At 34.2% G+C, this 21,753-nt stretch overlaps 2 protein-coding genes across 3 annotated transcripts; one reads left to right on the forward strand and one right to left on the reverse strand.

The window, feature by feature from the left end:
- The first annotated feature begins 5,322 nt into the window (after window positions 1-5,322).
- On the forward strand, window positions 5,323-15,567 carry LOC100254709 (iron-sulfur cluster co-chaperone protein HscB homolog). 2 transcript variants are annotated; one of them, XR_786349.3, is made up of 8 exons: window positions 5,323-5,832; window positions 6,423-6,519; window positions 6,599-6,688; window positions 7,667-7,732; window positions 13,592-13,660; window positions 14,099-14,241; window positions 14,462-14,552; window positions 15,195-15,567. XR_786349.3 is itself a non-coding variant. In XM_003632513.3 (8 exons), exons 1-6 carry the CDS (start codon window positions 5,489-5,491, stop codon window positions 14,234-14,236), a joined length of 804 nt encoding a protein of 267 aa, XP_003632561.1. In that variant the 5' UTR covers window positions 5,323-5,488; the 3' UTR covers window positions 14,237-14,241; window positions 14,511-14,552; window positions 15,195-15,567. The 2 variants fall into 2 exon arrangements, 1 of the variants encoding a protein (XP_003632561.1); XM_003632513.3 differs by having other exon boundaries at window positions 14,511-14,552.
- Window positions 15,568-16,911: 1,344 nt separating this feature from the next.
- On the reverse strand, window positions 16,912-20,312 carry LOC100247849 (putative pentatricopeptide repeat-containing protein At5g06400, mitochondrial). The gene has a single exon (XM_002269247.4). The coding sequence runs from the start codon at window positions 20,152-20,154 to the stop codon at window positions 17,008-17,010; it is 3,147 nt and encodes a 1,048-aa protein (XP_002269283.1). The 5' UTR covers window positions 20,155-20,312; the 3' UTR covers window positions 16,912-17,007.
- Window positions 20,313-21,753: the final 1,441 nt, after the last annotated feature.

The raw sequence follows: 21,753 nt of genomic DNA on the forward strand, positions 1-21,753 counted from the left end.
CCTATCAACAAACTTGAGGATGGTTTAGTCCATAGTTTTAGAATAAATATGCAATTTTCATTCATGCAGCAATATGTACACATGGAATACCAAGAGTACAAACTATAAAATAAAATGTTGTAATATCTACAAGCAACAATAGCATGTGCACATGATAATTGTCGACTTGTGCATAAACAAGTGTCTAAATTCTCTTGAGCAGTGATACTAGCATATTTAACATTACACTAATTAGAATTTATAGATTCCAACTAATATGCCAATGACATATTATACCTTGAACAAAGTTCTCCATCATCCCACATGGTAAGTTTAGTTGACATTGCTTATTGTTGACAAGTCACAAACCATTTTTAAAGTAAGTTGATCAATTCTTTAACCAATTGCAAAATCGGAAGATCTCTAGCATTTTTCAACACAACATTAAGGTTTCCAATTATCCCTATGGTTATGATATTATATCTTTTCTCGGTAAAATGTGAACAAGCCCATCGATCAACTACTATATCCATCAAATATCTTGTTGCTCTTGAGTCAATCATCTCTAGTTGCCCAAATATAAGATTAAACTTTCAAGTACGATGAGCATGGGTGGTATCATGGAACAACTTATGAATTGCAGGATTCTTGAACTTTGTCTTCAAGTTTTATCCAATTGATAAGTGCAGACACCATGCCTTGCATGGAGAAATACTTTATGTACTATTTTCTCAATGTTCCCATGTCACTTTGATATTATAAACAAATCATCAATGTGTCTAATTGCATCATGCAATTTTTTTAGAAACCACTCCCATAAAGCATCATTTTTTGAATCACCAATCTCAAAGGGTAAAGGACATATCTAATTGTTATCATCTTTACACGTTACAATAAACAAAGTCTTTAAGTACTTTGCTTTCAAAAATGTCCCATCAATTGCAACCATAGGCCTTATTGATGTGTGAAACTCAACAAGAGATGCATCAATAGACATATAAAGTACTTGAATTGATTATCACAATTGAAAACTATATCACTAATGATACTTGGATTTTTTTGCTCTAAAACATAGTAGTATGATGGTAAAATGCTATGAGATTCTTTAGGTGATCCCCTAATAAAACCCAAAACAAGTTTTATTGCTCTCCATGCCTTATCATAGCTAATTTGAATTTCATATTGTTTTCAAATATTTGCAACAATGTCTTTTAGTCGATATTCACAATTGACCCCTTGATATGTTTCTCCTATTCTCTCACCAATCAACCAACTATTTACATGTTGATTGTCATGGGACATCATATCTAACCAACAAGTGTAAGTTGAATAGTATTTCATTATCTAAAACATATTGTAAGTTCACTAACACAAACTCGCCACTTGCATTTTTTATCAAAACATTCAATAAGCAATAACTTAGTCACGGATTTAGTTGTTTTGAACTCAAACTTCTTTTTTAGAGCCATCATGTACAACTTCCTTTGTAATTCTTTCTTATTGAGTATATTTGGTGTTCTTCTAGATGGTCATCACTAATTCCACAAACTATAGGTTGTTGCTTCATGTTTTGTCCTTCATTTGCTACACATTGGATTATGGTGGGATTGTCATGCATGAAACCATCATTTGTATCAATGATGATCATAATTTGTGAACTATGAGTTGAACTAGTTCTAAAAGAGCCAATTTGGGTCACTTACTCATCATTAGTAGGGTTAGTATCCATCCTATAATCCTCCTCATTAACAACAATCTCATTCATGTTCCAATCATGACCATTATACCCTTCAAGTGGCTCATTGTGAAATCTTAATTTATTTTCATCATCAACACTGAGATTTTTAATTGACTCATAATGAATATGTCTACTTTTATGTGTCAACATTGGGTCCCCATCTAATTCTTTATCAATCTCGAATGACATATGATATTTAGAATAAAAGTTGCAGATTGATTTTTGAATATGATTCTCAATTCTCTTTTCAATTGTGATGCACAATGGAACGAGCAACTTACTATTTGTACAATTTAGACCAATAAAGAATTTCACATCCTCATTATCAGTTAGCTATATAGGACTTGTGGGTATGTTGACGTTGAATACATACTTCATTGAAAGAGAATAATTCGTTGGATCTAGCTTCAAAATATGATGGATAACCCTTAATAACTCTTTGTATAATATGGTCTTCGGGACTTCAATGTCTTTACCTTTACTTCCTTCAAAATATAAAGTATTTTCATCTCATACCCACTCTTCTTCATATAAAAGCATTATTCTTACTTCATCAACCATTGAAACAATAAAATAATCCTAATTATTGGCACCAACATACAATATTAAAATATTTTTGAGTTACAATTGAGCATTACCATTAATAAGTAGGTATTCATTTTAAAAAACTTATTCGTTATTAAATACATATTATTTCATTACTCATATTTATTTTTTAATAATAACAAATAAAGAATGTTATTAATTATTTTTACTATCTCAAACCATACTAACAATGTTATAAAAATACAATGTTTTTAGTTATTAAATAAATTCAGATATTGTAACTCTTAACTATTTTTAACAATGAAAATATATTTATTTACTAAAAGATTGGTTACATTGTAATTCATTTAATGTCAAGGGTAATTTGTAGATGCTTCAACTTGAGTCAAATATAATTAAAAATAAAAAAATATAATAATAATAATAATATTACTATAAAATAACTATATATAAACTTAACCTACTTCAACTTAAAATCAATAAAGTTTTAGTATACCACTAAAAAAAAACTTTATATATTAGGTCAAAACCCTATTACTACGTATATTTTTATCTAGACAAAAAACAAATATGCAAACAATACCAAAAGCATCATAAAATTCCATAGGTTTTATTACTTACCATCATTTGATATTTCCATATAGACAATGTTTCTCCACACTTTTTAGGTTGGTTGTTTCCTCCTTTTAACTCACTTTTTCATGACTATAAATGATATTAAAAAAATTATAGCAAATTTAAATTTATTTAAGTATTTACCAACGTTTTAAAAATCGGATCAGACCGTCGAACGATGGCCTTCCTGGTTCAATCCCTTCCTCTAAATTGTTTAGCTATTGAATAGGTCATGAACTGTCTGAACTAACGGTTGGATCAGTAAACCAAGTGAACCGAACGGTTGAATGACCCTTTTTTTTCCATTCAAAACAACCCCTTTGCTCATTTGCCTCTAAGTCTCCAACGGTCTCCACCTCCAATCCACCGGAAGGACGATGTCGGAGACTAGTTGACGTCCACTAGCATGGTGTGGCTAGGTGGGATGTGAGAGAAAATGGGTAGCAAAAAAGAGAGATTGTGAGCTACAAGAGAAAGATGATGAGATGAGAAGGAAGAAGGGGGTGTTGGCCGAGGTAGTGCCTGTAGTCGCATCACCTACGATGGTTGACGAGAGTGGCAGCAGTAGGGGTCGATGATGACAAGTTGCAGTAGGTGTGGTGAGGGAAGAAAGAAGAAAGAAAAGAAAGAGAAGGGAAAGAGGGGAAATGGGTTGGCAATTAGGGCTTATTTTTTAATGATCGGTTAGGATGAAGCCTAAAAATGGAGGGTCTACATTAGTTCTCTAAAAATGGATATAAAGAAATGAGTTTGGATGTTAGACCAAAGAAAAGGCCAACGATAAAAATAAAAAAGATTAAAAACCACAATTAAAAAATAGGCTTAAAATAATTTTTGAGGTCTATAATTATATATATTATGTTTAATAAAATTTAAAATATTAATATATTTATATTTATCTTTATAATTTAATTTAACATATCAAATATAAAAATAAAATAATATTAAAAATTTTAATTATATATATTTTAAATTTCTTATAAATATTTTTATTATTTTATATAATATATAAATTATATATTTATGACGTCACTAGTTCGACCGTGGTTTGACTGTCGATTCGACCAGTGAACCGTGAACCGGTAACTTTTTCGGTTCAATGACCGATCCAGTTCTGAAAACATTAGTATTTACTATATCTCATTAAAGGTTTTAAAATATTCAATAAATTAAAATTTGAAAGAAAAATATATGAGAAAAAGAAAATAAATGTATATTGTTTATCCAACCACGACTTTAAGCACTTTAACTTGAAGAGATTTGAAGAGAATTTGTGAGTAAAATTTGAAAAAAATGTGTTGAAAAAGAGAAAACCGATATGATAAGATAAAATGAAAAAGGAAGAAAGAATAAAATAGGTAAATGGAAGGAAAATAAGTCAAGTAAATGAGTTATTTTTTAGGCTATTAAAAGTGGGAGAAGGTTACATTTGTAATCAATGATTTACAAATCCGACCGATCGGTTCAACCATCAACCAGACCCTGATCCAGTTCAGTTCAACTTTTGAACCGTAAAGGGCTTTGGACTAGCATTGAATCGGATGAACCAACGGTTGAACCGGACGGTTTGTCCGGTTCTTTGTGAGCCGGTCAACATGTGGGTTGACCAAAACACATGTGGGCTTTGTGTTCTACATTGGGCCTACAACAACCTACCCACCACCAGCCAGCCAAGCCCATAAGCAGCCTACCCACAGCAGCCCATTGAGCAGTTGTTCTTTCAGTGTGTGGGCTAATGCAACTGTGTTGCATTATGAGGATTTGAACCTTGGATCAAAGGTTTACAATAGAATGATACCAACCATTATGTTGCATGACTCCTTTGATACATATTAGGTAACGATGTTTTATATTAATGTTGTTTGCAAATTTTTATAATATAAAACATTTAAACAAATATAAATATTTGTATTCATGTTTATTTTTATAATAATTATTAAAAATAAATATGAAAATATAAATTAATTAATATAATTTTTAAAAATTTTAAAATAATAAAATACATAAATATATAGATAAAATTAAATATTATAATTTTCTTCTCATATGTAAATATTATACATATTTTATTCAATAAAAATTGATATATTAATACATTTATATTTATGTTTATCATTTAATAGAAATATCAAATACAAAAAAACGAAATGTTATAATTTTAATATTATATAAATTACATATTTATGACATCATCGGTTCTACCATAATTCGACCACTGGTCCAACTAGTGAATCGTGAACTTGTAACTTTTTTTATTCAATGACCGTCGGTTCTAAAAACTTTGTTTGTAATTCTCTCATAATTGTCCCCAACGATTAACCCATGAGGTTACTTTTACAATCTCACCTTTACACCTTTATTTTGTTTCGCCTCACTAAGTAACCTTTGGTGAGAGGTTAATTTTACAAGAAAAGGTGAGGATATTTTTATAAAAGGGAAAGTGAAAAAAATGGAGGGTTGCATTTTCAATCGGGAGTTATTTCATCCTTTGATCAAGTAACCCTTCAAACCAAGGGTTCCAGTTTCAGAATTTCAACGTGTCTTCCATGAGACTCAAATGATCTGATATGGGAGATCTCCTCTGATTCGCTCCCCGCAGTGGCTCCAAATATGTGGAAGAAGAATCTATGGACTCCCCTCTCCCCCATTCTCCGCAGACGCTTCCCTTCATTCTCACTCAATTCCACTCTAAACATCCCTTCTTCCACCATTTTCTCTTCTCCATGTTCCTCAACTGCCCAATACTCTAGGGTTTTCTGGTCTTCAAGTTATGATTTTCTCGGGAGTCTCAAGTTTTCTCGGAAACTATGCTCCGCGCAATCGGCTGAGCAAGTCCATGTCAGGTGTTGGAACTGTAAAGCTGCTGCCCAAACGACGCCATTTCTGGCTTGCGACTCTTGTCGCAGTGTTCAACCTGTTGATCCCTCTGTGGATTACTTCCAGATATTTGGACTGTAAGTGTTTGGATGTTATTATTGTTATTTTCAAGTTTTTTCAGATGCGTTTCTTTTGTATTGCTTTAATTTCATTGCTGAAAAAACTGAAGAATAGGGAAGGAAACGGAAATCTTGAATACTTCTTCCCTTAATTGGTTGCTGAGAAAATGGAGAAGAAAAGGAAATGGAGTTTTGGATGTTGTGGATCTTTTATTTTGGTTTCAGAACTCCAAAAGAAGGGAAGAAGTCAAGTAGATGTGTACTTTTATTAAGCTCCGTTCAGTGGAATTGTTTTAAATAATGAAAATTTTAGGAGTCAAAATTTTCGTCCTTTCCCTTTCCCTACACTTAATAACCAAACAAGGAGAGATAATATGTTTTGCTGCTGAAATTTTCTAAAGAAAAATAAATGGAAAAGTCGTTTCAACCAATCAAATTGTTCTGAATTAGGTTAAGTCAAGGTTTTTGTCATATCAGCTATCAAGTAATACAAAATCTTATCTTCAAAGATTCAATTTGTTTTCTGGCAATTTCTCATCATTTGGGATGCCATTGTGTTTGGGTAATGGAAAATGATGAATTAGGAACCTCCTTTTGAAACTTTACAGGGAAAAGAAGTATGAACTTGAGGATAATAATCTTGAAGGGAAGTACAAAGATTGGCAGAAGAAATTGCACCCTGATCTAGTTCATTCGAAATCTGAGGTTTGGTCTTATAATCTTGTGATTTGGAAAAAATTACTCGTGGTAGCAATTCATGTTGAAAGTCTCATGTTTTGGTTAGGAAGAAAAAGAGTATGCTGCTGAACAGTCTGCCCGGGTAATTGATGCATATCAAACTCTCAGTAAGCCATTGGCAAGGGCAATATACATTGTAAGCATGGTTTCTACTTATGTGCTCTATACTTGGTTTTTATATTTGAAGATGTTAGCCTGAATTCTAAAATCTTAGCCACCTGTATCATTTCCTTTTCATGATTTTAACTTCAAAATTCTTGTGTGATTGTATGCTTAATTGGATTTAGGTTTGAGGGATAGGAACATATTTTGGGGGTGTTTTATTTGGCATAATGCCAATAATGACTTGGCCATTTAAGGGATAGCAACATACAATATATCTTTTTTTCAATGGCTAGGAAACTAGATGATGTTACACATAATTTTTTTATTGTTGGAGGAAAAGATCAGATTGTTGCCTTCTTTTTCTTTCCTTTTGTTTGTTTGTTTTTGTTTTTTTATTTTTATTTTTATTTTTTTACATTTTGTATTTGTTTGTACTTCACAAAGATAAGGGTGTGTAGTTTTTGGCCTTGGATTAAGTTGTTTATAGATGATGAACCTTTACCTTTAATTAACTTTTTTGATTGGTTGGGCTCTAGGTGAGGGTGGGTGAGGTTTTTTGTAGCCCATCTTTTCTTTTGTTTCTGCCTTGGGCGCCTGCTGTATACTTCTTGTATACTTTGGGTTGTTCTTTGGGTGCCCTTTTCTTTTATATATATATTATTGTGATTTTACCTATCAGAAAAAAATAAAAAATTCCTTCTCTATTTAGGGTCAGTAGACTATTAGTTGAAGAAAATTGTTATTAATTAGATAATGAAATTGTTTCCTTGTAGATTTAATGCATGTTAATTGTTTGATTTTTATGCTTTTGGCTTGTGACCCGACTCAATGATTCTGGCAATTGATTGGATACCATGAGAAGAAAGGAAACACTGTCTTGGCAGAATTTCTCATTTGTGCTTTGCAATAACCATGTGCATTACTTTCATTTTGGTTTCTTATGAATCTCCTGTACCATTCTTTTTGTCTTTGTAAAATTTAATTGACTTTGACTTTTTTATTTTGTCAGTTAAAGCTTGAAGGCGTGGATTTTGATGAAGAGCAAACAATTTCAGATATCAGCTTTCTGGCTGAGGTAATTTGCAATACTTTTAAGTTGATCTATTCTTGATTAATCATTAATGGCATGTTCATTGACTAGGGGTGTACAAAGGTGATTAAAATCTGAAATTTGTGAAATAAGGTCTACCTTCCAAAAATGACAACTAAGCCCAAAAATTCATGATGTATGGAAGACATATAATCTATTTCCCTCCATCCAAACATAGTAAAGGAGACCAAGCAACACTGCCTTCACATATTATGGCATTTCTTAACTCTAGCTTCCATCCACCAACTGGATTGAAGGTTCTTCATTGACCTTTGCATGACCCAACACCCAAGAGATTTCTGCCAAATTAAAAAGAAGAACCTGGAGCTTCTTGGCTATGGAATGATGGAATGAGATTAGTCTATGGATATTCATTCCTCCTGCACATACCACACTTACTTGGAACCAATCATTAGAACTGATCATACTGTCCACTGCTAAAACATTATCTCCAGTTGTTGCTAATTAGAAAAAGAAAAAAGAAAAAGAAAAACAGAAAAAATAGCCACTGTCAAAGGATACTGAGAACTGTACACCCTTTTGACCAGAATGCTTTCCGTATTCCCAGCCTCTCAATTTGTTATAGAGTTCTTTAGTTAGAACTAGCTGTTTAAGTTACACAACCCCCATAATCCATCAATGCCATAAGTTCCTCTCATATGCTTATACCACCATCCCTTTCCTATACTTGTAATGCTAAACTCTCTTTTTTTGTTGTAAATCACCAAAGTCACTGTCTAAATAGAACTTGGTTTATAATAGATAATGATCTTCTAAGATCTCTTGCAATTAAATGGAATTCCAACTCACCAGGTAATACCTAAACTTTTTCCTACCAGTCAGCCAAAAATATTCTTGTGATCTTTCCAATTTAGATACCATTAAATCTAGGATTTTTTTATTTTTTATTTCAAAAAAGAAAAAAGAAATCATGAAATCAATAGGAGTTCAAGTGATGCCTTTTCACTCTTTCATGATCACATCCCAAACCACATTAGCTTTTGGGGAAGATCTCAAAGGCATCCCAATGATAAGGAAAATTGGAGCCCCTCTTCCCTTCCTCTCTCCTAAGATCAATTGCTGATTGAAACAAAAAGGATATACTTATTAATCCCTTTTCTCCATCTCTCCCCAAATTGAACGCCTAATTAATATATATATACTCATAGTCTTCACCACATTTCTTTTGTAAGTGTCCTAGGTTCCAATTATTTGTTTCTAATAAGAATTGTGCATCAGAATTTTCTTCCAATGATTCACTAACATAAGCAAGTTGATTACTAGAGGCTTATTAGCTTATGGATGGTACTTTTTTTATGAGCTTATATGTCCACATTATGGGTATTGACTTGATATCAACCATCTCTCTTTTTTGAGGGGTAATAAACAAAGGTAGATATAAGCTTCTTTTGAAGCAACATTTTTTTTTCTACGGGAAATTAAAATAAGATTATTTGAGTCTCCTCATCCAAGTACACATGTAGTATGTGAAGCACATCAAAGAAAGAAAAGTGAAGCAAAGCTACCTCCTATGTAATTTTTTATTTTTTATTTTTGGATAACCAAGGATATCTATGGCAGAGCCCTTCACCATGGGGTGCTGACTCTGTTTGCCAGAACCAGGTCCAGATAATCCAAGGGATTCAATTGTTGGAAAAAATCAAAACTACGACTCTGCGCGTCACCACAAATCCAGGCACTTGCCCTAACCAATTAGGCAACATGACCAATACTTCACTAGTTTTAATGAAATCTAACAAGGAATTGACATTAAAATATGAAGAAACAGTAGATCAGGAACACAAAAAAGTTTCTCTTTACCAGTACTTCCAAGTATTCGTCACTCTTGAAACCTCTTCTATTCTCATATTTTGAAATGCACCACACAAAGGCGCATGCCTTCATAACATCCTTTGCCTTTTCCCAACAAAACTCTCATTTTACTCTAGCAGTGACTCCCTCAAAGATGTAGGAAGCATGCTAGAAATCCCAAGCATTGGATAAGTACCCCCCTCATCTGCATAAATATCCTCCTTGACAACAGCAGAGTGCCTAATCCTACTTTTTTTTCTAAAAAAAAAATCCTTTTTATCTTGTCAATTGTATGAGCTTTGTCTGAATTTAAGGCCGAAGATACCTCTTCTTTAATCCTTTTTAACAACTTGGTAGTGACCATCAATGGATGTTGCTGCTTCACCTTGTTCTTCTCTTTCTTTATGCATGGGAAAAAAATAAAAGAGAAGAAAAAGGAGAGGGAAGAAGAGTAGATAGAAAAATATATATATATATATATTTGATAAATATCGCAAATATATTAAAGGGCATAGGCCTCCAAGTATACAGGACGTATACAAAACTGCCTCAAAACGAGAGCACAAAAACAAAGACCCTTACCCTCCCTTAAGTGGTCGCTAGCCACTCAAAAAAACCTACGAGTGAAGAGGACTCCTCTCCAATATACACCCTAGCCCAACTCCACAAGGTACAAACAAAAGAATTTTTGAGTTTCTGTATATTTAACACCCCTCCCTTGAATGCTAACCTATTTCTTTCCTTCCATACCGTCCAAAAAATACACAACGGGATAGAATTCCAAACTTTTTCCTCTTTTTCCCCACAAAGGGGCCCCTCCAACTGAATAAAGCCTCCTTCACCATCTCTGGGAACACCCAATGAACCCCCACAAGGGCAAAAACGATATCCCATAAGGCCCTTACCACTGTACAGTGAAGAAGAATGTGATTTACCCTCTCCTCCTCACAACCACACAAAAAACAACGATTAGGGAACTGCCAGCCCCTTTTTTGCAGCCTATCCAAGGTGAGAATTTTCCCCCACGCGGCTTCCCAAGCAAAAAAAGCCACTTTGGTAGGGACCTTGTTCACCCAAACGCCTCTATGCGGAAAGTCGCAAGCATTGCTAACAACCAGCCCGTTATAGGCCTCCTTCACCCCATACTTCCCATGGCCCCCCACTTTCCAAATCACCCCGTCCTCCTCTGAAGAGAGCTTGACGTCCCTGAGCCTAATAAGCAATCCTCTAATCATGTCCATCTCCCAGTCATTGAAGTCTATGAAAACTGAGATTCCAGCCACCTGGACCATTGCTATGGTCCCACATCTCATTTACCGTTGCATTCTTGTTGACCGCCATCTCATAAAGCTGTGGAAAAGCATGGGACAGCCTCTCATTCCCACACCACTGATCCGACCAGAATTTTATTCTAGTCCCTTTCCCTACCTTGAACTTAATATTCTCCCAACACCATTTAGCTTCCTTCATGATCTCCTTCCATACCCCTACTCCGTAGGTTCCCCGGCTTTCTTTAGTTTTCCACCCAAACTCTTCCTGACCATACTTCACCCCGATCATTAACCTCCAAAGATTATCCTTTTCCACAGCAAATCTCCAAACCCATTTACCCAACAGTGCTTTGTTCAAGGAGTCAATCCTCCTCATGCCAAGTCCACCCTTTTCCTTGCTAGAACACACCACCTCCCAATTAATTAAGTGGACCTTCCTCTCCAAGCTGCCCCCTCCCCAAAGAAAGTCTCTTTGTATTTTTTCGAGTCTTTTTACCACTCTCTTCGGCATTCGAAAAAGGGACATAGTGTATATAGGATGGCTGGCCATCGTACACTTGATTAAGGTGGTACGCCCTCCCTTTGAAATATACTGTCTTTTCCATTGGGCTAATCTCTTCCTCATTCGCTCCTCCACCCCATCCCAAATGGAAACCGCTTTGTGATGAGCTCCAAGGGGCAGCCCTAAGTACACAGTGGGCAGCATTCCTATTTTACAGCCAAGTTCCACAGCCAGCTCCTCAATATCCTCCACCTCACCCACCGGAATTAGGACACTTTTATCAAGGTTGATTCTAAGGCCGGAAGCCGCCTCAAACCAAGCCAACACCCAGCTTAGAGAGGACACTTGCTCTTTATTAGCTTCACAAAAGATAATTGTGTCATCCGCAAAGAGCAGGTGAGACACTATCATCTCCTCTTCCCCTCTCCCCTTAATGTTGCAGCCTGATAAGAAACCCCCATCAACCGCCCTTCTAATTAGAATACTAAGAACTTCCATCCCCAACACAAAGAGATACGGAGAGATAGGATCTCCTTGTCTTAGCCCCTTAGAGTTCGAGAAAAAACCAGCTGGCACCCCATTGATCATGACTGAAAATTTGGCGGTAGAGATGCACCACCAAATCCACTCCAACCACCGCGACCCAAAGCCCATTTTGACCATATATATATTTTAAAACATATAACCTATGCTATTGTAGAAAATTAAGTGATCTTCCTATCTGGTGCAATTTTCTCACCATTCTTGACACTTTGTCAAAACCCTTGAAAATAAAAGTACAACTTTCTTGTTGAAAACAAATTATGGTTAAGGGTGGATGAGTGAGCGAGCATGAGATGTTTGTGTAAGGGAGGGAGTGAGTGAGGGTGTTTGCATGTGCATGTGTGAGGGAGAGAGGAAAATAGGAAATTTAAGTTTTAAAATCTAAGTCGAGGGAGGGCGTGTTGGTCGGGGTTGGTGCGGTTTGGTGATGAGTGATTATAGGAATTTTATATTTTATAACCCAAAGGTTGAGGTGTGAGTGTGTGCATAACAGGAAACTTTTATTTTAAAATCAAAGTTGAGGAGCCAGGGAGGTAGAGAGAGAGACTATGGTAAAGTAGGAATTTTATATTTTAAAAATAAAAAAAATTGAGGTGTGAGCATGTTGCATTACAGGAAATTTATATTTTAAAACTAAAGTTGAGCTGCTTGCATGCATGTATGAGGTATTTGAAATTATGCTTAATTGTGTATAATTTCTAGTATTTTATTGAAAATAAATGATATGAACATGATTCTGAAAGCTAAATTTTTTATAATTCCTTTTCAATAACTTCCAGTATTGTATTGAAAATAAAATGATAATTAAATGAATTTTATGGTTTTTCAGTTTGCTTGCATAATGTGTTTCCCAATTCTTGTCTCTTTAAACTTTGTTGATTTCTGGAATAACCATGTTAGCTGCAAATAAATCTATCTTTTTTAATAGGACAGTTAAAGTTATATTTAAAATCCAAAATAGCCAAAATATGATTGGTGTTTTTGAGTGGAGATTCTGGTTCAGTTATTGGTATTAGTGGTTGCAGTGGTATGGTGGACCTGGAGGTGGCTGGAGCTGTTGTGTTGTGGCAGAACTGGTGTATACAGTAGTCCACTGTTTCCTCATTTTCCTTTTTTTTTTTTTTCCAAAACTTAGTGCTTTGAGAATTTGTCATTGTTTTAGGTTCTCTTTCCCAAGATAACAAAACAATTCTTGCAAAATTGTTTCAAGTTTGTTCTGTTATTGTTGTAAAATTTTAAAAGTAAATATGTTCTAAGAAATTGCAAAGTGAAGAAAATGATTTATTTTTTAGAAATATTTGGTTAAAAGGGATGAAATAATCCCTAAATTGTGAATTTAACCCTTCTCGTGTTTGTTTGTTTGTTTGTTTTTTTTTTTTTTTTTTTTTTTTAAGTAACTCATTATTGATATAAATGCCCTTTACCATTTCAAGTATTTATAGGTAGGTTTTAAAAGAGAGGGTTATTTTTACAAGAAAATTATGAGGGCATTTTTGTCCAAATGAGGCCAAAAAAGGGTAGGAGGTCGAATTTCAAAAATTGGAATTTCAAAAACTGGGTTTTCAAAAACCCTTTTAATCAAATAACCCTATTTTTTTTTAATTATTTTGATGGATTCACTGGGTTTGCTTGAATGTATCTATACAAGAGCCTTTTCATTATATGAATTGTTATGCTTTTTGATTTGATAGTTAATTTCTTGTGTTTGACTTGCAGATTATGGAAATCAGGGAAGCTGTTGAAGAGGCTGTGAACTCTGAGACTTTACTTCAGATCCAGTCTCAGGTATGAGAGACTATTTTCATGAACTATTTGTCACAATGGAGTTGTTGGTTTGGCGTGGCAAAGATTAAGATATAGATGTTTATGTCAGAGTTTCTCATTTGCATGATCCACATGCTGAATTTGGGTCACTTCAGGCCGGATGATCATGTAGCTTTGTAACTCTAACCTAAACTAAATTCAGAGTATTCAAACTGCTAGAAAAGTGAAAATGGGAAGCTGTTCAAGAAACGATCTTAAATACGATGGTTAATATCATCCACAAAATGATAATTGGACTGTGTACATCTGCTGGTTAAAAATGCTATGATTGGTCAATTTCTCTCCCACTTTGCAAATGTACGGTCTTGACTCCAGTTGTTGGGAACACTAGCTTTTTATATCTGTAACTTGTGTGATGACTACTTTGACAAAACCATCTTGCTTTTGTTTGTCATCCAGGTACAGGAGAAGCTGAAACACTGGTCTCAATCCTTCTCAAATGCATTTCAAAGTGGGAAATTTGAAGAAGCTGTGATTTCTGTTCAGAGAATGACATATTATGTGCGTGTAAATGATGAAATCATGAAGAAACTCTGATATAGGTACTCCATTTAAGGATTCTTTAGCTAAATCTCTTCAATTCATGAGACAATGCATGTTTGCATATGATCTGGGAGCATGAGGATTGATTTTGACATCATGACCATGAGTCACAAGTGATCTCCTCTGATTCTCTACCCAAATAATTTCCCAATTTGTTTCTAGACAGTTGGAACTCTATGACTGATGCCAGGTTCTACCTGTTGAATGTATGTTTGCCAGGCAGGGTAATGAAAATTTTCTGATCATGACATCATCTAACAATCTACAGGCTCAAGTTTTGCAAGCAGATGGCTCCAACAATGATCTTAGGGTATGTATTATATATTTCTAAGGCATTGCATCTTAGCTTTAATGGTATGACATTCTTGTTTTAGGGGATGAGTGGGGTAGGGATCCAGGGTTAAAACAGGTGGTTTGTTCCTCTTGTGATTGGCAGTGCCACCGCCTTGACTAGTTGGTAACAAATTATTGAATTCCCTACTCATGATCCATGCTGAATTATTGTTTTCTGCTTTTTGATTCATAGCGACAAAATTGGGATCTAGGAATTCATTTCTCCATGTGAGTAAGAATTTTTCCTGTAATAGGTTAATTTTGAAAATTAACCAGGTAATTCTTATGAATAAGTTGCAAGAAATAAACAGATGAGTCTGTATGGGATACAGCAATGGATTTTAGGAAAAGAGAACCATATGTTGCTACTCTGGAGTTACTGGAATGCTTAGGATATATGAGGATTATACTGAAATAATGAATTGTATGTTAGAGCATCAGTTATGCCTAATGAAAAGTTAAGAAGGTGTGGTTAAACTTAAGTTCTTGAGAAAAGTCTTTGGCATAATCCACTTTGCTATGGTTATACTTTGTAAAATTTATTTAGTCACAATTGCGGGCATGTGTTTTTTGTTTGAGTGATCTCTGGAGGTGTGATTTAACTCTTGTTTCTTCTCAGATGGAATTTTGATGATGGCCTGGTCGGCAATTCTCTCCTATACCATCAAGGCAAGACAATAAACTCACTCTGAAACGGGGCTTGGGGATGAAGATAGTGAGGCAAACTCAAGCATATATTTATTGCAGAAAATTCCTATCATGAGCTTGGATGTCCTTTTTACATTTTTTTCTTCTTTTTCAAAATTTTGGAATTCATCCTCCGAGAAAAGAAAAAAAGAATGATGTGCCAAGAAAACATGCACCAATAAAAGAAGAGAAATAATGGGTCTCATGTTGATTTTCTGGGTTCACCTCCTGTGCTGAGGTGAAGAAATCTGTTCCCATATGACAGAAAACCCTAGATTCATAATCTGATTTCTTTGCTTTTCCTACCGTTTTCTATTCCAGCTAACATAGCACCAGACTATGATATAACATTTGCTTTTTGTATGTGTGGAAACTGGTAGCATCTTTATGTAGAATCGTTGGATACCAGTAGATTCCATGTGAAACTAGAGAAACCTAAAGCAGATCTCTTAGATTGATGAACCAACCGAATAATATCAGAAAGGTTTGAAGGTTATGGTGCAGAAGTTCTTTCTCTAGTCATTGGAGCCTGGAAAAGGATTTAGTAATGTTTTCAAAATTGGATTGGTCATTGAATGAACAAAGTTACCAATTCACGGTTTACTGGTCAGATCGATATTCATAAATATATATTTTATATATTATTATATTTTAAAAAATTAAAATGATAAATTCTATCTAAATTTTGGCAATATTTATTTTAATTGTTGAGTTTTTTAACAATTTTTTTTACTTGTAACCAGTCGGTGGTCTCAGTCTGATTTGGTTTTTAAAACCATGGGATTTAGTGACAAGGATGGAGAGGAAATAGCAAACTACAAAAAGTACACGGCACAACTATATAGGATAATAGAATATCTAGTAAAAAATACTTCAGTTGTTTGGTAAGGTTGTCAAAATTTCTTTTAAATCTTTAAAGAAATATTCGACGTGATTTTTAGAAAATTATTATCTTAATTGATGATGTTTTTAAAAAAGGTTCTCATTATCATAAACACATTTTTTTGTATTTAAATATTAAATGATTTCTCCATAAAGTGTTAGACAACGGGAATCGAAGGACTCAATAATAAGTGATGAATGACTAGAATCCAAGAGTTATATGAAACTACCAATAGTGACAAGAACTCGGAGGCAATGAAGCAGTGGATAACAAGAATTTTGAGGCTAAATGAAACTAAAATGGAACAAAAATTCAGAGGCAGTGAATTATTGTATATGATACGAATTCAAAGATTTAAAAGCATTATAAAACCTGTCTTGGAGTAATCCTAATCGAAGCACTTTTATATATAAAAGTTACCTGTTTTGGAGTAACTCAAATCAAAGCACTTTTGTATGGAACGTTTTGATCAACCATGCTTTCATTTAAAGACAATTGTATTTAAATATAAACTAAAAAAACAGATTTTGATAATACTTTTTAAAATATATTATATAGTACAAAAGTGATTTTTTTAAAAAATAATCATCTATATTGTGATATCAAAAATCGGATAGAGAACAAAGTTCATGACATTATATATTCCTCTTAATTATGTAGACACGTTTTAAAATTGTAAGGGTTCCTTTGGGTTTAGAACGAACAATATCTACACGATTGAATACGAGTTGTTATTACTAATTCAATAGAAAAGTCTATCAAATAATGAGAGAATAAACTTCAGATCATGATATTAAAGAGAAAAATATCAGATGCTTCCAATGTTACATATATACAAGAAAACTAATGGATGGAACCTATGTTAAAGCTTCCGTTTACTTTTGAGAGCTAATTTCTTTTGTAAAACAATGTTAGCTAAACTGTGTTTACCTTCTCTATTTAGCCCAAACATCACTGTTCGAAAGTTGATGGTACTGGGAATAATCCCACTGTCCAACATCTCAGATAGAAGCTGCAGGGCCTCTTCTGATTTACCTACCTTACAGAGGCAACTAATGAACATGGAATAAGTCTTGAAATCTGGAAATGGTCCTTTAAGTTGTAGAAGGCCGAAGACATTCCGAGCATCAACGAAGTTCCCCATGGCCATATGCCCACGGATCAATGCAGAATAGGTAACAATTGTTGGTTCACAACCCTCCTCTTTCATTTTCTGGAAAGTTTCCAATGCTTTTCTCATCTGTTTTTCCTTAAAGAAATGAACTATCAAGGATGTATAAACATGGACGGTTGGATGAATACCAATCTGTTTCATGGAATCCACCTTTTCCAGGGCCTCTTTTAACCTTCCTCTACGAAGTAGTCCATGAACTAGGCTTCCATAAATATATTGATCCAGTGTAACTCGCTCTGGCCCAACCTCATCTACCAATGCTAAAGCTTCTTCCAACCTTCCTGCTCGACAAAGAGCCCTAATGTACAAGGAATAACTAAGTGGAATTGTGAAACCAAGTTTACATAGAGCTTCTGTGCATCGTCTAGCGTCCAAAAGCTTTCCAACTTCACATAAACATTTAAGATAACTTTCAACCAATTCTTTGTCAGGAACATACCCTGCACGAATCATTTCCAGGAATGTTTTGATGGCTTCATCTACCTTCCTACCTTTTCTCCCACAAAGACATATGATCAAGTACTTGTATGTGCTGCCATTTGGTTTACAGTCATTTGCTTTCATCTCTGCGAAATTCCTCAAAGCAATCTCTGTCAAGCCTGCTCGACCATACTGCATTATCATGATTGTCCATGTATCTGGTGTTACTGGGTGACCTTTTCTTCTCATTTCAAAAAAGAGGTTCCTCATGCTTCTAAAATTTTTGCTACATCCTGAGATTTTTATTCCCATGTTGTAAGTCTCTGTGGTGTGGCTATAACCATCTCTCTTTCCTACCCAGGAGAAAAAAAGTAATGCAGCATGACCATGCAGACTGCAGCTACGCAAAATCTCCACAACAAGTTGTGATGTGAACTGAACAGTGCATTTCTCCAAAGCTTCTTCAATTAGGCACCAGTCCATTGAGGTTGACAAAATCCTACAAATTTCTTGCAGGTCCTGTTCATTATAAGTCTTTGGAAGGTGCTCTACCAGATGAAGATCCATCCTTCCTGACTCCAATTGATTAAAGTTGAAGTCCAAATTATGCAGTTGTCTCTTGGGGACAATACTACCAGATGCCTCGTGTTCTTGAGGGTAAAATTTACATGTCCTCTGCATCTGCATTACTTTTTTTACCATCTCTGTTTCTCCTTTCTTCTCCAAATAAGATATTACCCAATTGAATACCTCATCTCCAATAATTATCTTGGATGCCTGCATTTCATTCAGAACCTTGATAACCTCATCTGTCCTTGAAATTTTACAGAGCTCCTTAATGAACACTGAATAAGATTTCCAAGTAGCTCTGATGCCCCTCTCCTGCATACTATTGAACACTTTCCATGCTTCAAATATATGATTTTGACGAACATGACCTGCAACCATAGCTGTGATCGCCACACTATCCGGTTCAACTCCTCTTTCCAACATCTCATCATATAGCTTGCAGCCTTTCTGATACTCATTCAATCTGAAGAGATGCTGCATCAGCTCAGTGTATGTGGAAATTGTAGGTAAATAGCCGGATTCTGTCATGGTCTGAAGCACATCAAATGCCTTAGGAATATCATTTCTCCTCAAGTATCCACTGATAATAATCCCATAAACCTTAGCATCAACAACTTTTCTTTTCTTCATTATATCAACAATTTCTGCTGCATCAGTAATCCTGTCAGCCCTACACAGTCCTTTCACCAATGTCTCAAAATCATTAGGCTCAAGAGTTAAATTTTTATCATTTAGATCACGAATCAATTCTAAGGCTTCTCTTATTCTCCCTGCAATACAAAAGCTCTTCAGCATGCACGAAAAAACATCCCGTTCAGGAATCTGAGAACGCCTAATCATGTCATCTGCAACCAATTGAACCCCAGCAATATCTCCAGATCCCGCTAGGCAAGTAAGTAGCAGTTCGTACAAACTCATATCTAATCCCATTTCCTTTTGGACCATCTCCTTGTAAAACTCCAAAGCAATGTCGGCTTTCTGAGCATTACAAAGTGAACGTATCAAAATCATGTAAGCTGCCACATCAGGTTCACAACCAGATTTCCACATCTTCTCAAGGATCAATAGGGCTTTGCCAATTAACTTTGCCTTCCCATAATGTGAGATAAGAATGGTCCACGTCTTAATATCCCTTTTACACCCTTTCTCCTCCATTTCCCCAATCAACTTCTCAACCAAACCGAACTCTTTTGCTTCGCCAGCTATGTACAACATTGTATTATAAGTCCTAGTTGTATGACAACCTCCATTCCGGAACTTCACCCAATTAAAGAATCTCAAAGCCAAATGCGGCACTTTAAAGCACCTCTTCAATACTTTCTCCACAACCTCTGAATCAAATACAAAACCCGACTTTTCCAATTTCTCCTCCATCGAACCAGTACCAATATCAGCCCGTACAATCTTTGTAATCTCGTCAACCATGGGGCTAACATCATTTCCACCCGAATGGCTCGTCTGGGTATCCTCCAAAACTGATAAATCAACCATTTCTCGCGCATTATCCTCAGCAATTCCACAAACACCTTGAGTGCACGATCTGTATTCTGCAGTAATCTCACCTACACTCAACTGGGTTCCTTTGAATGCTGAAAACCCAGCTGGGTTTCTACCGACTGTGACAGTTTCAGCTCCTAAAATCTCAGCTATTTCATTGAAGAGCGAACCAACGCTTTGGTCTTCAGATTCTGTTTGACTTTTGTTGTGATCGTTCTTGGACGGGTGAAGCTTAGATAACTTAGAACGTGATGAAAGAAGACAACTTTGGGATTTTCTGATTGGTAAGTAAAAAAGATTATCGGTGGAGCTTGGTTTTAAGGATCCGAGCCTGGACAAATACCTCATTCTTTTCACACTTTTACTCTCTGTTTGGGTATCGAGAAGCTGAAGAAAAGATGAAATATAGAATACGAGGCATCCAATAGAACAAGAAGTTATAAAGGAGGATCTCCCCAAGGAACCGAAGGCTTGTTTTTCGGTGTCTCAAGAAGAAAAAAATTCAAAATTTATTACCTCTGGTATGCATGAAGTGGGATGATGGATTGGGATTTTTTATTTTATTTTTTTAATCTTATAAAAAAATAAAAATCTATTATTATTTAATAATATAAACTAATAAAAATCTAATTGTATTTTAATAATATAAACTATTTTAGAATGTGAAGACTTTTTTTCCTTTAAAAAAATGTAGAATTATTTATTTATTTATTTTTATGAAAATATGAAAATTTATTAGTATTTATTAAGATAAACTATTTTAAAAAGTAAGGATTTTTTTGTTTAATATAATTTTTTTTTTAATTTTATGAAGGTATAATTGAAATATATTTGTTTTTTAAGAAAATAAATTCATTTTTGAAGACTAAATTTATATATAAAAATAATTTATTAAGATATAAAATTAAAGTTGTAAATATGGGAAATAATTAAAAAGGGAAAACTTATTATCTATCTTAAAAAAATAAATTCATGACCTGTTTGGGTGTAAAAAATTGCCACAAAAAGCTATGCAATGCCAGTGATTTGATTTTTCTTTTCTTTGAATAAATCACTGATGCTTTTCTTTTTAAATCTAATGTATTTGTATCGTGATCCCATTTATTGTACCCGGGTCTTATTTGTTTATATATTGTCTCACTCCATTGATTATTATAAAAAATAATTTATTAAGATATAAAATTAAAGTGATAGATATGGGAAATAATTTAAAAAGGAAAAGAATTATGATACTGTAATAAAAATAAATAAATTCATGACCTATTTGGGTGTAAAAATCAGGGGAAAAAGCTATAATAAATCATAACTATATGATCTTTGCAATGCTAGTCATTTGATTTTCTCGTTTACGAATAAATAGTTGAATAATAGGTTTTTATTTTTATTTTTTTTAAAGATCTAATGTATTTGTACTATGATCCCATTTATTTGTACTTGAGTCTAATTTGCTAGCACCCTATTTTATTTCCTTATTCCTTGGGTTGATTATTTTTAAAAAATGAAGTGTATTTAAGTAATTTTTGACCTTAAAGTTGATTATATGATTAATTTATCAATTTTGTAACGTATAAGTATTGTTGGAAGCTTAAAAGAAAAAATGTGAATTTTGAATATATATATATATATTGTAATTTTGCTGCTATATAGTCCCATTTCACTTCCATGCTTCCTAATTGGGCTCTCAAGTTGTTCAATTATGCTTTGAAATAATAAAATACAAGTAGTTTAATGACTTTGTGCACAAGTCCCATTTTGTTACTTCCTAAAACCCTTGTCTCATTCCTTTGTACCTTAAAAGTGATTATTTTTTAAATAGGAAGTGTTTTTAAGTCATTTTTTAACCTTAAAATTAACTATATGATTAATTTATTAATTTTATAATATGTAAGTGTTGTTGGAAGTTAAAATATGTAAATTTTAAACATTTTATTTTTATTGTTATGATTT

This window comes from Vitis vinifera, chromosome 8 (assembly GCF_030704535.1).
Source record: "Vitis vinifera cultivar Pinot Noir 40024 chromosome 8, ASM3070453v1".
Classification (NCBI taxonomy): Eukaryota; Viridiplantae; Streptophyta; class Magnoliopsida; order Vitales; family Vitaceae; genus Vitis; species Vitis vinifera.